This window comes from Anas acuta, chromosome 1 (assembly GCF_963932015.1).
Source record: "Anas acuta chromosome 1, bAnaAcu1.1, whole genome shotgun sequence".
In the NCBI taxonomy this organism is placed as follows: domain Eukaryota; kingdom Metazoa; phylum Chordata; class Aves; order Anseriformes; family Anatidae; genus Anas; species Anas acuta.
In genome coordinates this window covers 190,420,151-190,438,979 of record NC_088979.1, presented here as the reverse complement: position 1 = coordinate 190,438,979, position 18,829 = coordinate 190,420,151, and the positions used below count along the sequence as shown (strand labels likewise).

At 39.9% G+C, this 18,829-nt stretch overlaps 1 protein-coding gene across 3 annotated transcripts in view; it reads left to right on the top strand.

Moving 5' to 3' along the window:
- The window catches only part of PIK3CG (phosphatidylinositol-4,5-bisphosphate 3-kinase catalytic subunit gamma), a 35,949-nt gene extending 24,047 nt beyond the window's left edge, over positions 1–11,902 (top strand). For all 3 annotated transcript variants that reach the window (XM_068669777.1, XM_068669774.1, XM_068669776.1), the window contains exons 9-11: positions 1,849–1,960; positions 4,576–4,733; positions 9,890–11,902. In XM_068669777.1, the coding sequence (XP_068525878.1) occupies positions 1,849–1,960; positions 4,576–4,733; positions 9,890–10,171 (552 nt within the window). In that variant the 3' untranslated portion in view covers positions 10,172–11,902. The remainder of the gene's footprint in view (positions 1–1,848; positions 1,961–4,575; positions 4,734–9,889) is intronic.
- The last annotated feature ends 6,927 nt before the right edge of the window (positions 11,903–18,829 follow it).

Here is an 18,829-nt window from a genome sequence, read left to right as displayed (position 1 = left end):
TAAAGCAGGACACAGAGTTTTACAATGCACCCTACTAATTGAGGGTTTCTAACTGTAACACGGTTGTGTTTACGGTTTTGTTACTTAAGTGAGTTTGAAAAATCCATTCATTTTCCCTTCGCTCAGCTGTGAGCATTTGTGAAAGAGCCTTCTGCATCCAGCTGGCAGCCAGGCTCCTGAGTAACAGGATGCTTTAGAAATGGCTCCTTTGTCAGTGTTATTTGGAAGTGATACACGAGGAGCAGATTGAAAGGACATCTAGGAGCGCTGAGAGGCAGTGTGGCTTTAGAGTATTTTAAGCACAGGTTTGGGTACTCACAACTCCTTTATTTAGGAAGCCAATTCCTTATTCTTATTCACTGGATAAGGAGTTGGCTTAAAGGCTGCACCCAGTGAGTTCCAGTCAATGGCTCTGTGTCCAAATGGAGGCCAGTGATGAGCGATGTCCCTCAGGGGTCTGTCCTGGGACCGGCGCTGTTTAATATCTTTGTCAATGACACAGGCAGTGGGATCAAGTGCACCCTCAGCAAGTTTGCAGATGACACCAAGCTGAGTGGGGCAGTCGATACCCCAGAAGGAAGGGATGCCATCCTAAGGGACCTGGATGAGCTTGAGAAGTAGGCCTATGTGAACCTAGTGAGGTTCAACAAGTCCAAGTGCAAGGTGCTGCACCTGGGTTGGGGCAATCCCAGACATGAGCACAGACTGGAAGAAGAACTCATTGAGAGCAGCCCTGCAGAGAAGGATTTGGGGGTTCTGGTGGACAAAAGGCTTGACACGAGCCAGCAGTGTGTGCCTGCAGCCCAGAACGCCAACTGCGTCCTGGGCTGCATCACCAGAGGGGTGGCCAGCAGGGGAGGGAGGGGATTGTGCCCCTCTGCTCTGCCCTTGGGAGGCCCCACCTGGAGCCCTGCAACTGGGTCTGGGGCCCCCAGCACAAGAAGGGTGTGGGGCTGTTAGAGCAGGTCCAGAGGAGGGCCACAGAGATGATCAGAGGGCTGGAGCACCTCTCCTGTGAAGAAAGGCTGAGGGAGATGGGATTGTTCAGCCTGGAGAAGAAAAGGCTCCAGGGAGACATTGCAGCTTTTCAATACTTAACTGGTCTTATAAAAAAAGATGGAGAACAACTTTTTGCTCAGACAGACAATGAAAGAACAAGGGGGAATGGTTTTAAACTAAAAGAGTAGAGATTTAGATGAGGTGTTAGGAGGAAATTCTTCACTCAAAAGGTGCTGAGGCACTGGAACAGGTTGCCCAGAGGAGCTGTGGATGCCCCGTTGTGTTTTGATCCATCTGGGCAGCTGAACTCCACCACAGCCGCTCTCTCACTCCCCCTCCTCAAAGGGAAAGGGGGAGAAAACATGTTGCAAAGGGCTCAAGGGTTGAAATAAGGATGGGGAGATCGCTCAACAATTATTGTCACGGGCAAAAAAGACTCAACATAGGAAGATTAAGGTAATTTATTACCTGTTACTAACAAGCTAGAGCAGTGAGAACCTAAAAGCAAACTAAAAGCACCTTCTCCCCATTCACTGTCTTCTGTACCCTCTCCCCGAGCAGCACAGGGGAATGAGGAATGAGGAAAGGCTCCCCACGCTTCCCCTTATTCTTTCTCAGATGGTGTGGACAACTGTACGCTTATTTTACTTGAGCTAAGGTGTAGAGCCACAGCCAGTGCAGTGCAGGTTGTGATCTTAATCTCTGCTGTGCAACAGTGTTCTTTTCAAGACAGTTTGTTTAACTTTTGCTTGATACACATTGGCAGAAAGGCATACAAATTTGAGAATGACTGAAGAAATGTTAGTTTGTATCACTGAAGCATTTAACATCTCTAATATCTATTTTTAGTTTCAGGCAGCTGTGGAAAGGTTTGTTTATTCCTGTGCTGGATACTGTGTGGCAACCTTTGTACTTGGAATAGGAGACAGGCACAACGATAACATTATGATTACAGAAACAGGTGAGTTTGGGCTTGTTGATGGTTGTTGTGTTTTGTTTTTTTTTGAGATTTTCGCAGAAGATGTGAGGACTGTCTACACTTCACTAGATTTATGTTTTAATCTAATAAATATTTCATGTAACAATGAATGAAGAAAAAGAATCCAGTTCTGTCAGCATTGCTTACAAATTCAGGTATTTGGGTGACATTGAAGCCTATCGTTGCCCCTTTTGGCCTTCTTATAAGCTCTAGATATTTATCATTAACAATGCAGTTCTTTTCCAAGGATGAGTTTGTTGCAAACTAAGTCATGAGGAATGTAAAAGTAATTTTTATGTCTAGATACAAGATCTAAAAGCCAAAAAACTTCACAAAGGAGACAGCTATTCACCTGCTGTCAGAATGCAGATGTTACTGGACTGTGTGTCACTGGAGGAACATAACTGGTTTATGTACCTTTGTAGAAAATCCTAGAAAGTGTACGTGGAGTGTGGTGGTTTTACTACTGAAGTCTGCGGGATGGTTTGTCACAGGACAAAAGGGTTCCTTGTTTACCAGAACACAAAGTGACATCAAACTGAATGCCAAGCTGCAGTGATTTTATAGTGGCAGAGAACCTTAGCTGCACAAACACCAACTTCTATTTTTCCTTTTAAACATAAGCATAATCAGAAAAGTGAGCATACAAAAAGCAATTTAAACATAAGCATACTAAAGCAGGGGCAAAGCACACTTGACAAATTGGCACCTTTAAGATTAATCACACCCACTAATGAGCTAAAATTGGGGAAATTATCAATCTCTCATACTCTCTGCAACATCGGAGATCTTCGCTGGGCGGCACCCCTGGACCAACCAACAAGAGCTACCCTGAGCTTGAGTTGAGGAGGTACTCTTGCAGGGTTGCTGCTTTTGGTCACCTGACTGACGAGCTGATGCAAGAGCACCAGGTGTGTTTCCAGAAGGTTGCTGGTCCGTGAACACCAGACTGTTGTCTACTTAACATCAATGTCTAGAGGAGGACATTGTCTAGACCATTCACAAGTGACTCAGTAGGTCAACACAACCGTGTCAGCTGTGAATAGTCCATTGATATGTTTAAAGATGTGATAAATCACAGATTTCTTTGTGTAAGTTGGCTGTGCAAGCATGTTACATGAGCATTCTGTGGCCCTTTTGTCCCATGCCAAACCTGAGGAAAGAAGCATCTCACCATGTGGTGGCAAGCCTCCTGAAAGAACCTAAATTTTTTGTATTACAAATCTTGGCAATTATTTCTGTGACTGTGTAGTGATTCACCCCCAATTTTACTTCTCTATGGAAGTCCCAGAAAGGACCCCAGATCAAGCAGTACATATGAAGGGGTTTTATTTGGTCTAAGAAATTTACTTCTGGTTTCATGAGCTTGTTACTTCATAATTAGTCTTCACATAACGCAAAGAGACAGAAAATACTTTTGGGCTTAGTTAGATGACTGTATATTTAATATTAATCATATTGTAGTTAAAGTTTTACTAGTTGAAGGCTGGAGAGAGGAAGTACCCTGAAGGCAGAAATGAGCTAATTGGAGACTACAATAATAAAAAAAAAAAAAAGTTCACCAGAAGTCCTTGAGGGAAAAAAAGAAAAAGGCTCTAAATTCAACATTAATATATACATAGTACTATAAGTATTATGTAATTCAGTGTAAGTGCCTCTTGGCAGAAAATTGAGGGACAGGTCAGTAGAAAGGGAGACAGTGAAGGAAAGGTTATTCATGTGTAATCAGGAGCAGGTTAGCAGGAGAGTTTAGCACAGGCTGTCTTGAACAACAGAAGCCAGAAGGATGTGGGGTAGGTTATGGGGACTCAAAAGCTGCCTGAAATGCTGGAACATCTAAGGATGGTCCCCCTAAGGGTCGCTACCAAGTATCATCCTACATCATTTGATGTTTCATCTTTTTATGTACATATGCCATTATTACAAATTACTACAAATACATGTTTTTAAGTAAACATTCTCTTTACATCTTGTCTGCCAACCAAAGTAATAAAGTAATCTGAAGAGTGGCAGGGCACTCTGGTCCTACAGACGTAGCAGTCCTTAAAAATGGATTTTTTTCATCACTTTCTTGGGACCTGATAGTGTACCACAGTCTCAAAGTTATCCAGAGGGTGGTAAGGCAAACTTTTTCAGTACAAGAAGGTACATAAATTGGTAATGCAGCTCGGTGAGGAAGAAGCATGTTCTAGTGCCTGGCATTAGCCAAGGAGCTGGACAGCGCCAGAATCCCTGGGAATGTGTAAGGTAATCAGAAGCCTGTTCCATGCAGTGATGTGCTGGAATCTGTTTGTTAGGGAGCTGAGGCATCCAAATTAATCCTTGCTTCATTTTTGAAAAGTTGTGAGTGTATATTTAGAAAACAAAGCAGTTGGGCCTGGTTTTTAACAACTTCCAAAGACAAACAAAAAGTAGCTTTGCCAGGAGGACATGATTATGTATTTCAAAAAAAAAGAGAGAAAATAGTGTTTTCTGATGAACTAAAGAACAATCATATTTACCCCCAAAAAAGAGATTGTGGAAATCTAGTTGAATCCAAATAAGTGTTCTTGACAATTTATTGTATTCGAGCCTAACTGTGACTTCTTTTTATGAAGGTAACCTTTTTCATATTGATTTCGGCCATATTCTTGGGAATTACAAAAGCTTCCTTGGAATTAATAAGGAAAGAGTTCCTTTTGTGCTGACTCCGGATTTTCTGTTTGTCATGGGGACTTCTGGAAAGAAGACAAGTCTCCATTTCCACAAATTTCAGGTAAAGTGAATATTTAGCTGTAAGTCAATTAAGCAGTGTTTGTTACTCTCTGAAATGAACATTAGTGCCTTAGATTTCAAAGGCCTGTGCTCCTGGGTATTATGTTAATAAAATTTACCGAATCGTAATACAATTCTGGGATATTTTAGCTCCAGCTAAAAGCAAACATTATCTGTAGGATTATGGGAACTAGGATGCAAACACCCACAAAGCCACATTGACAGGTTTCAGTTAGCAGCAGACCAGACAGGCAGTCCTTTCTTTGTTTCTTGTTTGGATCGAAAATATATTGGGGGGGACATCAGTATTTGTGACAGTAGAGGAGACTGACAGCATTAAGCAGAGACCTCTGTGTAGTCCAAGTAGGTGCTCCTCATCTGGCTGTGCCAGTGTTACTCCTCCTGCTTCTGCTCTCTTGTCCTGGGGCTCAGCTTACTGCATCTGGACAGAAATGTACAGTGGTACTAAACCATATCACATTCTGGTTTTGTGAAGCGGATGGACTTAATGCTCTGAAAGAGAAGAAAAGTGCTAAAAATTTATTCTATTGCAGTTTCAGTTTGAAAGTGAACAAAAACAGTTGTGATTTTGTTAACCTTGTGTAGGACCTCGGCAAGGAGGAGACAAAGCAAAATGTTGTTTAGTATGTTTAGTGAAGTGTCTGAGAGCATGGCTGAGCAGAGATAAATGTGTATCTGGAGCGGTATTCCTGTGCACATCTTCAAGAACTTTAAATATGTGCCTGATTTGAAAGAAAGTTCCATGTATGATAAAAAGTCTCCCCCAGTCTTAGACTCAGAGCAGAAGACTAAATCAGATGTCTGGATTCTCTTTGGATGAACCAGTCTTTCTGACATGGTAGGGGGTTTGTTTTTCAGTTTTGAGTACCTACTGTTGGATAGTGAATACATCCCTTTGAACATACACGTTATTGTACAGCAAATATCGAGGCAATTGTCATCCTTGAGCTCAGACCTCTGAAAATAACCAAACAACCAGGTGTGATTTTTGAATCTTTATTTGGCACAAGGCCTAGCTTTATTACAGTGTGGGTGTTTCGAAGGGGCCTTGTAGCTCAAATGGTTTAGAAGCAGGGTAGGTTTTGCTCAGTAAGTGGGGAATGCTGAGCCTGTGCTCTTAAAGAAGCCTGCAACCTGTTGTGCATACAAGAAGGGTGGCCGTTCAGCAGCTGTAAGCCTTCCCCACATGTGGGGCCAGAACACCCATCTGGGATATTTCATCTCGTAGAAAGCGTCTGGTTTGGAAGCAGAAAACAGTTCAAAATATGAAAGCGTGCTAATAGAGAATTGGAAGAGTAGCAACGTCTTACTGTCTACAGAGAGGTGATGTTGTGTTAGTGTATATGGATCATGCAGCTCTTCAGAGAATGCCTGACCTTTACTGCAGCAGCTCAAATACCAAAAGTAACAGGAGGTGATTTTGGTCTTAGCAGTTCTTTGGTAAGCAATGCCTTTGTAATACAGTAGCAAGTCCTGGCTTTGACTGAATACAATTTCTTATTTTTTTTTTTTTTACTCTGACTGTTCAGAAATGCTGTGATAGTGCCAGTATCAGTTCCATTAGTGTCATTAACCAGTTGAGCAGTGATTAACAAGCTTTACTTTTGTGAACTGTGACTGTGGTATGTGACCTGGTCATTTCAAGTGGGGTGATTTAGACACAGACAGAGTAATACTGACTGAAAAAAATGTAAGTTCATGTACAGTTCTGCTTCATTACGTACTGTTAACAACCTGCTATACTGGTACTACATTAAAAGGTTTTTCTAAGAAAGGCTTTTCTGTCTCAAAGACCAACAAAAAGAAAGCTGAAAGCAAAATACTTTTATACAAGTAAAACAGTAACATGGAGCAGGACATGCATCACATATTTTGCTGGAAAGAAACACTTTTTAAATTATATGTTCAGAGTACAAAAGTAAACAAAATGATAGCTTTACTTTTCAACTGGCTGGTTTTATCGTGTTTCCTAATAGGGATTCATTCATTGTGCCTGCTGACTCATTCAAGTATTAATGGAGAAGTCTCAGCATTTATCCTTCATTAATTTTTAAGAGCATCTCTCATTAATTTGTACTTCAGCTACATTAAATATGTTGTACTTTAGAGGAATCCTTTGTTTTTACAGGCCTTAGTCTTTTAATATTTGAAAATATCTATGAGTTTTTTAATTTTATTTCTCTGTCACCTATTGGATAGAGTCCCTACAGATATGTTAGCCACAGCTCATACTGCAGGCGACAGAGAAGGCTAATTAGACAGGTAACTTTGATTAAATCCACTGCCACCAAGTATAGCTAGTTATTGCTGAACTTTTAAAGCTGTCAGTGGCATGGCAGCCTTTATGAAACTGGCAGCAAAGCTCACTTCTATTAGCTGTTAGTCTGAATTTTGAGTCCCTTTTTGTTTGTTTTTCTCACAATGGTTTAAAAAAAAAATAGATGCCAGAGGTTATTAATGACATGACAGAAATGTTTAGCAGAAAACAATATTTGATAAGCATGACTTAATCTGAGAAGACAAGTATTTTTCTGTACCATCTGTGAATTTTTCAGATGCCTCAGTACTGTCCAGATTTCTCCTCCTGTAAGCATCAAATGTGGTAGCATTTCCTTTCCAGCCTTTGGCTGAAACCCGTGCAACTTTTTTACTCCTATATTATGCATGCAAGTTTTTCACATAGAAGATCTAAGTTTTTCAGTAGGATGACCTTCCTGGTCTTTAGAGCTTTGTCCACATAGCTGTCATTAGTTCCCCTCAATTTTTCTTTACTAGTTTTTCCATTGAGTTATGAATGAACTTTCATTCATTATATCTCATTTATTTAATTAATTATTTTTTTCATTACTTTACCCTGCTGACTTGGTCTGTATTTTCACTGCTAATCCAATAATCTCTTCTGGTTGTACCATTTGTTTCCAAATAAAGGTGATAGAAAGACGAAGGATGTACAATTCATCACTGAAAAGCACTTTTTCTGTATTACACTGTACAGGAAAGGGATGACCTATATAACAGAACTTGGACAGTTTATATTAAAAAAATGCTTGACCTTTAGGATACTAACACTTATGACAATTTCAAGCTGTCAAATTAATCAATTGTTCTTTGTTGTCTATTGGATAAGGGGGGTTGGTTTCTCCTCAGCTCCTCTCATTTTGCCCGTGGCTTTATATTAGTCAACAGTTTTTTTCCTAATCCCATGGTATTCACATACCCTTGACACACGCATCTGTGTTACTTTTGATTCTCTCAGCCTTTCTCAGAAGTAACAAAAATGACTTTTCTTGAAAGATGTTAATTCAACTCCCTGTTCAATTCCTGCCTGAATAAATAACTGTAACAAGCAGATGCAGATTTTTTTAATCTTTTGAATTCTTACAAGGACTGCCTTTGAGATGTAGTGATGCCAGTTTCTTGACTGCATAATTGTTTCTCTGTCTTCAGACACCTTCAGTAGCAAAATATATCATCCATAGAGAAATGCAAAACCTTCTTTGATATAACTATAAAGAGCTTTCATCTCTTTCAAGAGGAACAAAACACACGCTAACTCTTGTGACAAGATTTCCCTGTTTGAAGTTGATACACATAAGTAGAATTTTTTTTTCCTAGTGTCATGGAGAGAAACTAATCCCTGTGAAAAGATGGTTGTGTTTTCTATTGTAAATTGTGCTTTGACCATTGCAATTCATCTTCTACTTTGCAAGAACTAAACTGACATTAGAGTTTGTAAGTTCTCATTTTATTTTGGGACAGGATTTATTTGGAAATTTAGAGTGAAAGATTTAAGGGCCCAGGCAATAGAGAAGGAAAAAAAAAAAGGAAAGAAAGAAACCCTACAGACAGATCTTCAAAGTATCATCTTTCTTCCTTTGTATCTTCCTAACCTGTCTGGTTGTTTGTCCTGATGATGCTGATGTGAACAGTGATAGATGTTAAGATTATTTGTGCAATTCTTACTGTTTCTAAGGAACAAGAAAAACCCATACACCATGTGAAAAATAAACCGAATTCCAGAGAGCTAATGAGATTTGGTAGGATTTACGTTAAAACACACACATTTCATATAATTTTTAAATACATACATATAAATTTCTGGAAATGTTAATATGAATATTTAGTTGGGTAAAAATCAGCATTGCTTCAGCTTAGGTTTTAATAGTAGCAGCCTTCCTGGAAATATTTCTCATCTTTTTACATTTCTGCATTGCAGGTCCAATTTAACTTTGTAATGTTTGATTGATTTCTTCGTTGCATTGTTTTCCTTAAAATGTTATTTCTAAAAGTAAATGAGTAATAAATTTAATACAAGAAATAATCATTTCAATTTATGTATCAGTCACTTATCATTAAGTATTCTTTCAAAAGGCATTTCATGTTTTTCCAAGCTGCAGAAATTTCATTCTTCTAAAGTTTATGCTGCTAAGCACAGATTATTTATATATGGAAGTGAAAATGCAATTAAAAAACAACAACAAGAACAATAATCCATTGAATCCAGTATGACAGTAAACATAGCAGTCCTAAAGCCAGGCAGCGTGCCTGAGTTCAAACTAGAGCTGTCAGATGGAAAAATTCCACAGAACACCAAGCCTGAAAAACCTTCTCCATTAGCAAGCCATCACCTCTGCACATTTTATAGACGTATATATAAAATGAAGAATAGACCCCTGGAGGTGCTGCTTTGTTCTGTATCACTTGCTGTCCCACAGTCTTTAAATGGGAACCTACCAGCTTTAGAGGAAGATGATGAATTACTGCTGGCTCTTTAACAGTCGTGGGAAGGGATTATACAACAGGGAAATTAATCTGAAATCTCAGTGAAGCCAAGGCTTTACGCTCTAGCAATTAATATAATATTATTAAACAGCGCCTTTTGTTTGTACACCAGAAGAGGACTTGTTGCCCTCAGGTGTGTTCATGAATGAAGTAAAAGCGAGCAAGGGATGCAGACATCAATTTAATGTTTCTGCTCAGATGAACAGCTCCCTTGGGTCTCCTCTGTCTGATGTGTGCCAGTAATTGAATAGTGCTGGTCAGTGAGAGCACTTCATACCTGAGTTCCTGTGAAAATCTTAAACCATCCATTTCAGTTGACCTCATCAATTAACAAACAATTCTTCTCTTTTGTAGGATGTATGCGTGAAGGCTTATTTAGCTCTTCGACATCACACAAACCTGCTGATCATCCTGTTCTCCATGATGCTAATGACTGGAATGCCCCAATTAACCAGCAAAGAGGATATCGAATATATCCGGGATGCACTGACAGTAGGGAAAAGCGAAGAAGATGCCAAAAAGCATTTTCTTGATCAGATAGAGGTTTGCAGGGATAAGGGCTGGACTGTGCAATTTAACTGGTTTTTACATCTTGTGCTTGGAATCAAGCAAGGAGTAGAAAAGCATTCTGCTTAACGTTTTATGTAAATTAGCTGTAGGTGTGAATAGGAAGTTAGCGAATCTACATGTTATTATTTATGCATTCCGAATAAATGAGCAGTCGAAACTGCCTTTACTTTGCTGGCAGCTTAAATGGATCTTCAAAAAGGCAAGGGCTTTTGCTTTGCTGCTCCAGAAGATCTTCCTGCAGTGAAGATCTTTTTATTTTTTCCTGAATGCCTAATGATGTTTCAAGTTGCTGGATTCTGTTACCTAGCTGCTTTGCTGATGTGGCCTGCTTTTTTTTTTCTTTAGTAATAGTGAAGGAGGAGCTTGAGTAAGATGATAACCTGTAAACTCCAATAGAAATTTTCCGTGGCATTACCTTAATTGTTCATGAGGGTCAAGCCCTTCAAATGGGGAAAAAGAGTCAATTTAAAATACATTGAAATGCCTGTAGGAAATGTATTTCTTTCTCAGGATGGTTTACACTCAAGTGTTCTTCACCCACATCACTCCCCTTTGTCCCTTTCCTAACATTTTGTTCTTTTTGGATTTTTAATGTGTTGTCGGTAGGTAACAGCTTTGATTCTACTGTTAGAAGAAATTCCCTTACTGTTATTTTAGCCTGTGACATACACAGCTGAGCATGACTGTCGCTCCAGGAGAACTTCAGAGTTCCCTGGAAGCTCCTCAGGTTTGAACCTGAAATTTTGAAGGTTTATTTTTGGAAGTTTTTTTTACTGTATTTTTTTAATGGGGAAGGTCCGTATTATATTACAGATTATATTCTTACTGTAAATTTACTCAAATGCCACCTGTATAGTAAAAGCTTTATAGAAAAAGCAATGGTACTTCCTTACTCCTCAGAGAAAAGTCCTTACAGAAGAGTAATTGACATTTTACCAAATATTCGAGAAACCCAAAGTTATTTATTCTTTGGAGATATATTTTCAGGATATACCCATAAGGAATTTAAGTATAATCTTTGAAATTGTGTATATTTTGCTATTTATTTTTAAATTCTTGACGAGACTATACTACTGAAAAGCTATTTATGAAAGAAAAAGAAACCTTATCTTTAATTTCAATATTTAAACTTTAAAGAGGAAAAAATGGGCAGTGTCAAGTAGAATTTTAACTTGTGTACTGTAGGATACCTGCAAATCATGTGGTCTTCCTACAGTAAGAAAAAAAAATAGCATGAGTTAGTCTGTGACTTCAATTATTATAGTATACTTCCTCCTAATTGATTTTTACCAAAGAGAGAAGATGGCTTACAATATTGCTTTTTTGCACTTGTGCCTGTGTAATTTCTTCTTTCATAGTAGTTTTACATGGGTTTTACATTACATTTACATGATTAACTGAATTTTGTAATTCTGTTATCATTTGCTTCGATAATTTCACAGAACTGTTAAGATTTTAACTACTGCTGCCACTGTTACTACTGAGTGTATTCTGGAAGGATTTTTAATAAATGTACTGTAATTGGTGTCTCTGTCAAGAGACACAGGCAACCTCTTTTTGAAATATAGATATTTAGTTGGTTACTGTGCACAGCAATATTTTTGATGTATATGACAGACTCAGTTAAGGAAATCTAAAAAGTTAAAATGTAGAATATTTTGTTGTTCTATTATCATTCTCTACAAGATAGGCTTAAGAACATACTAAAATATAAACTAAATGGTGAATATTGTCTGTAAAATCATATTTTTAGATTTGTATTTTGTAGATCTGAAATAAATTGACATGTTGTATTCATTTGATTTTCCTTCATGAATAAGCGCTTTCCCCCAAAATATCAGTAAATATTGTCACCCAGTCATTTCAAGACTGTGTAGTCTCAGTAAGAAAGCATATCCAAAGTTCCACTTAGAGGAATTATTTTAGTTCCATATTAATAACTTCAGAGAATATCAAATATCTTCAATTTTAAGAGTCTATAGTGTTAGAATTTCAATTACTATAATGGTAAAGTGTGAAAAGAACATTACCGTTTTATAGCAGCACTTAATTCATTCCTGTTTTGTTCTTTAAAGAAAAATCTGAAGATTTTAGTAAGTTCCTGGTTTTAAAAGAACAGGTAAATCTACTGCTAAATTCAAATGCAACATGGTCAAGTAAATGCTAATCACAATTTCAAGGGAAAAGGCATTCCTAAATCAGCCTCCATATGCAGATAAAGGTCTACAAGAAACCTGCACCCAGAGGAAGACTGTTTAGTCGTACGCTAAGCTTACACCAGTCAGTTTTATCAACAGTTTACAATGTGCTACACTGAATTAAGTACGGTATTTGTTACAGACATCTCAAACACCACTGTGCTGAAATAATTAGCAGGCTTCTTCATCTTGCCCAAGAAGCATGCAGCTGGGCTGCCAGGCAGCGGTGAGCAGTGTGTTGGGTGTTTGCCCAGCTTCTGGGAGGTCAACGGTAGCTGCTTAGCCTCTTTTTTTACCTACACAACGAGCTATTAGCCTGCTGCCACTTCGTTTTTAAGTAGCCATGCATTCATGTGGCTGATGATCTGTTGACTGTTACGTGCCTCTCTTAACCTCCGCCCACAACAGACTGTTTTTTGGCCAAGGAGGTGGGGAAATAAAAGTAGAGATGTGTTTTGAGGCAGCCTGGCCTCAAGGTGGAATGGAATTGCTCTGCAAGTGAGGAGGTGGCTGGGACATACTGAGGGCTGGGCACGAGGATGGGTCTTCACTTCCCTGGCCAGGTTCTGGGGCTGCTGGTAGTGGGATGCAGGGTGCAGTGCCCAGCTGTTGCCTTGTGCAGGGGTGGCTGAGCACCCAAGACTTTGGAAGGTGTTTTTTTTACGACAGCTGCAGCTGCCCGAGCAGGGAGTTGGACCACAATGTGCTGAGTTTGGGCCCAACGTCTTTCAACGCCTAAGCACGCTCTAAATAGACCAGCCCTCCAAAATAGCCTTTTCATAAGGGCTATAAAGCAGGAAATGTAAATTAATCACTAAACACGTTTTTCACAGGCTCTAGCACAGCATGCAGAGAGAGAAAATTACTAATTTTTCTGAGTAGGTTTCAATTATCATCCTTTCCTGCTGTTATCCCAAAGATTTTTTTTAATTATTTTTTAAAGTTATTTTTAAGGTCTTTTTTTGTTGTTGTTCTTTTAAGATGCGTTATATTTTTCCAGTAGCGTAAATTCACGTCATTGCCTCACCTAACAGTGGCAATTTGATTCTATTCTTAGAGGCAGTGCCTCAGACTCCGTTGTGACTTCACGTACGCTTTGGCTCCAGCAGGATCGTAAAGATGTGGGTTAGCAAGGAGTGTGTCTCCAAGGCTCCAGCCTAAATATATTCTGGGACAGGAAGGAAGAGAGGTTGTAAGGCTGAGGTGTACAACGCCATGATATTTAGATCTCCCTTGAATGCAATGGTTGCACTTGTTAGAGGTATTTAACCATTAGCAGAATATTTAGCCTTAATTAATACGTACTTAGCTGAGTTTCCTGTAAAATACATCTGATGATACAGAAATACAGATAAGAACAACTGACTTGAGAAAAATACAAATGGGAATTACAACTTTTAGGGTATTTTTCATGATAAACCTTTATTACTATCTGCTCTGCAAATCCACGAGTAGTGCCATAGATTATGTAGATTGCAAACTGTGCCAGTGAGTTTCTTACTCTATGTCATGTAGCCTTGAAAATAATATCTAAAGTGAAAATCCAAGGTACCAAAATGTCTAGAAGGTCTACTGAGCCTTTTGAATATCCCATTAACAGTGAAGTACCTGGAAAAAAAAAAAAAAAAAAAAAAAAAAAAACAAGAATCTTCTGGCTGCAAATTATACAGTAGGTTGGAAATAGCAGCCCAGAAATCAACACAGAAATCTACAGGAAGAGGTTCAGCCACGCTCAGCCCAGTCTGCATTTTGGAGGCAGAACTGGCCAAAAAAAGTCCTGATATGAAACTTTGTGGCAGGTTTACAGGAAGCAAAACTGATGCTAGAGAAAAGAAAGCAGCTTGCCTGCACTTATACCATTAAATAATAAAGACTAATCAAAAGATGCAAGCGATGGGGCTATAGCCATGTAATGTTCTTATATCGTCATTTCAGAGAGGAGCGGGGCATTGGCAACTGGTCCTAATATGATGCAGGAGGAGACAATCAGAAAAGCATATTTTTTTCCTAGCTTTTGACAAGAGTCAATTAAAAAAAAAAAAAAAAAAAAGCTTTGAAAGCAGCCTAGTACCAGTGAGTCTTTCACCCAGGAAGAGAAAGGTTGGTGTCCTGTCTGGCGATAATGAGCAGGTGGGCACTTGACAGGAGAACCTTGTCCCTGCCTGCCCCTGGGAACAGGGGTTTGTAATTTCAGAGCGTGAAAGGTAGCGTTAGACAAGAGCCCTCCACAATACAGGTAGGCGGTGTTTAGAAAAAGGTGTACCATTACTCAGGTGATCTCCTGGGGATGCAAAAGAAGAGCCTGTCACTTTGGAAACAGCAGCAGCACCGTGCCAGAAACACAGTTAATTTTAGATAACAAAAGAGACCCGTGTATGGCAGAAGTGCTATATCTAGTAAGTACGAGTACATCCCACACTTTGTTGCAATCTCTCTGGCGTTCAGCTTCACAAGTCAGTTCGCAAAGGCTGGTTGTGCTCTCCAGGCTGTAGTGTGTATGGCCAGAGTTTGCTGACACTCTGCATGAAGTGCATGAAGAAATAAATGGAAAAAGCAAACTGTATGTAGCAGCATTGCTGGAAAAGATAAAACATTGAGACACAAAAAGAAAGGAGGAAAAAATCTGGTGTACTAAATGTGGGATAACCAGGCAAGATGCCTGAAAGGAGAGAGGAAAAGAAAACAGAAATGTGTTAATGGCCCATAGTGCAAAACAGTCTTAAAACTACAGCTCAGTCTTTGTACAAGAGCCTCCTTTGCCTCTGAATATATCTCCTTTTATCTAGACTAAGCTAATTACACCCAAAAAAGGCTACCAATTGGGTAACAGTCATAGAGAAATCTGGTGCTGCAATGCAGTTTCTTGACAAACTATCATTAACAATTCAAGATAGGGACCGAGCTGAATTTTGCTAAGAATATTTACTGTTAAATTACCTGAGATTTAAAATAATAAATTGTAAAGGAACAGTCAGTCTTGTGCCTCCACCCCAAATCAACGGGCAGGTGTCTGGGATTGGCATCGAGCTCATCGCATGGGGACGTTATTTCCCATTGTGATGGAAATGTATTTTTCCCCGAAGCATTTGAAGCTGGCCTCTGTCAGAGACAGGAGACTGGGCTGGACAGGCTCTGGCTGTGATGCAGGATGGCAGCTCTTCTGCTCTGCTGTCAAATGTCTCCGCAGAAGAGAATCTCGGCAAGATAAACAGATCTCTTCAGGAAGCGCTCTCCCTCCAGTCAAGGTATCTTTCATTTTGATGAGCTTCTCGACAGCATCGCTGTTTCACAAGCCTCTTTCTTTCCCACGGAATATGATGTGTTTCCCAAACTTTACAAAACAGTAATTCTGACTGCCTGGAGAGAAAAATACCCAGAGAGCTCCGTAACTTTAAAGGGGTCTGAAACCGAAATGCTCTGGGCAGGGGCCCTGCAGTTCAGGACGATGCCAGTTCAGGGGCAGGCCGGTGTTCATTATGCCACAGCAGGCCTCATGTTCTGGGGAGGTGTTAATGAGCCAAATGTTCATTTCTCAGGGATCTTCTCTGGGCATCCGATACCATAAGGGCACACCGATGGAGGGTGAAGAGCAGTTTCCAACAGGACCGGAGACTTCAGGGTCCTGTGGGCTCTGGCACCAGCTTCGTGGGGAGTCGGTGGCCATTGGGTGTGGCTGCACCTTCCCAGGCCCTCAGGAACCCTGCGGCAGCAACCCTGGGAAAAAGCTGGGCAAAACAGGGTAAAAGGGGGTTTAGAAGTCATTAAGTAGGTGGGCTTCAAGTGCCAGGATAAGCTGTGTGCTCTGTCTTTGAGGTGTGCTGCACCAAAGGCCAGACCGAAGCCATTTTATGACATTCTGCACCAGGCACTCAGCTTTTCCCAAACAAAAAGCAGGCTCCTGAGCCTCGAGTGACACCATGCACACCCCTCAAGGGCTCCCAGCCCACCACCAGCAGAGTCCAAACCAATTCCCTTGTCAGAGAAGGTACATTACTGAAAGGACCGCTTCACGGGATCCATACAGCCATAGTTAGTTAACTGAACGTTAGTTAAATGTCTCTCTGAGGGACTTGCAGAATGCATCTCTTGGAAGACTTGTTTCCTAAAGTCTCATTTATTCCTGCTGTTCTCCTTTTCTTATTCTCCCTCTGCTTTTTTCTATAAATGCTACCATGAGCACTTCAGAGATCAGTGTGCACTCAAAGATCCTTATTTATCCTTATATAAAAGCTTGTTTAGTTTACCCTGTCCTCTGGAGATCTGTATTCCCACAAGCCATCTAAACACAGCCAACAATGTATAGCATTAGGATTTAAAAAAAAAAAAAAAAAGAGAGAGAGAGAAAGACACACTGTTTTCACAGAGTTGTTAGCACCAGAAGAAAAGAACCATCTGTCTTCAAGGGGGCTCAATCCCAAGCCCTGCACCCCAAACTCGAGAGGGCCATGGGTTAGTGGGTGACATTGGTGATAGGGGAAAGGTTGGACCAGATGATCTTGAAGGTCTTTCCCAACCCTAATGATTCTATGATTCAAAAAAAAAAAACAAAAAAAAAAAACTAACTCATCAATATATTTTCAGTGCCTAGTCTTTTTTAACTCCCTTCTACTCCTCCATCCCTGTGTGCATCTCCAAATATTTTCCTCTGAAAAGCCGGCCCTGGATGCGCACAGAGATGCAAGCATCCTACAGCCCTACAGCCCTCCAAGAAGCCAACCACTAACCGTTCCCCACTCTCTTAGTTCTCTGTTGGACTGCTTTCCCACCTGACCCCCTATTCCTTTTCTATACCAGGCCTACAAAGTGCAACAAAAAAAAAAGAAAAAGAAAAAAAGTGAACATTCAAGAAAAATAGTGTGCTATTCTGCTACCTCATGTGTCTCAATAAAGATCTGCATGAGCTGCAAAGATCTATATGTGGAGGAATATTTTTATGGAATTAGCCACCCACATAAATGCTGGGAAAAACCCAACCTAGGCAGAGTGGTCTTTAGTTTACTGCAAAACTTTCCCTTTCACAAAGAAAAGGACTTTTTTCACAAAGCAGTCCTTAAGTACTTATATTATCAGGATTATCCAATGAGAATAAATGCACTTTATAAAATATGAACTTGGTTTGTTTGTTTTATCAGTGGATAAAGCCATAATGTGAATGATTATTCCCTGCTGCAGCTCAGGATCTTCTCCCCAATTCTCAGCTCTTGTTGCTTTTCCTTGGAGCTCTAAAACTAAAACCAGAGTACACTGACCACTTTTAGCAGCCAGGAAATGCACCACGGAATGATAGCGAGAGAACCAAATGCCAAAAGTGCAGGTAGCTGCAGATACCAGCAACACCTGCTGGTATCTGCACTGGGACAAACTTGCTAAAAATTCTCCTGACAGTGAATCCCTTCCAAAAAGGAACCTGACAGCAAAAGAAACCAGGAAAAGATGTCTCTGTACGCTTCAGGGTGCAAAGCACTGGAAGACCCAGCATAATGCTCTGTATTCTCCCTCCCGAGTACTGGTATCAACAGGCTCAGGGTGGAGAGGGAACTTTGTAATAAATATTTTTATTTCATATTTGACTGGAAAAGTGGCATCTTAATGCAGCTAGTGCGGTAGTAACAGAAATAAACCAAGATAACAAGAGGGACATGGCAACAAACAAAAAAAGTTCTTTTCTAGGATGACTAAGGCTTGAAGTGATAGTATGGGACCATCACAGTGTAGTTATCCTAACATGTGTGAATCTACCCAAAACTAGCCAGTCTAGCTAGTGGCATCACTGACTGGACCTGCTGAGAAGTGATTTATCTACCTTCAGCACCGCTTGCAGGCCAGACTTCAGAGAGATCCCTTTTGTATATCATCTTCACAAGAAAGAGGCCAATAACAAGGTTCATAGAAAAGGCTTTACCGTAATCACAATACCCTAATTTGCAACAGCATCAAAGTTAAAGCACACAAAATACCTATCAGTGCTATTTACAAGATCAAGAGAATAAAACCTGAGACTGAATCACAGGAAAGCAATTAAAAATAATTAAATCTCAAAAAGAAATGGAAACCATGCTACAGATGGGAACTGCCTGCCAGGATTTGTTTAAATACAGCAAATAACATGTAGTTTACAGCAAGACCTCCCAAAAAACTTAATGGATACCACAACTCCTGGAACAATTAAAGTAACACTAGAAGTAGACAACTTGCTGGCCTCAGTTAGGACAGCAGTGCTATGGGGAGAAGCTTCATGGGAGCAGACTAGGGCACAAATGTCCATATCACAACATTTCTGCTCCAGCAGGAAAAGATGTATCTGTAGATGTCCAAAATTTCACAAATACATAAAGGGTATGGTTTAAAAAAATAAATAAATAGAGGTATGGCATTAAAATCAATATAAGTCCAGAAGGAAAAATATATATATTTTTTTTAAGAAGGCTGAAAAAGAATGACATCTGGAGAGACGCAAACAGATAATTCCCCCAAACTTTTCAGTGTCTACCGGAAATAAAAAGAGATCAACGAGACAATGAATCCC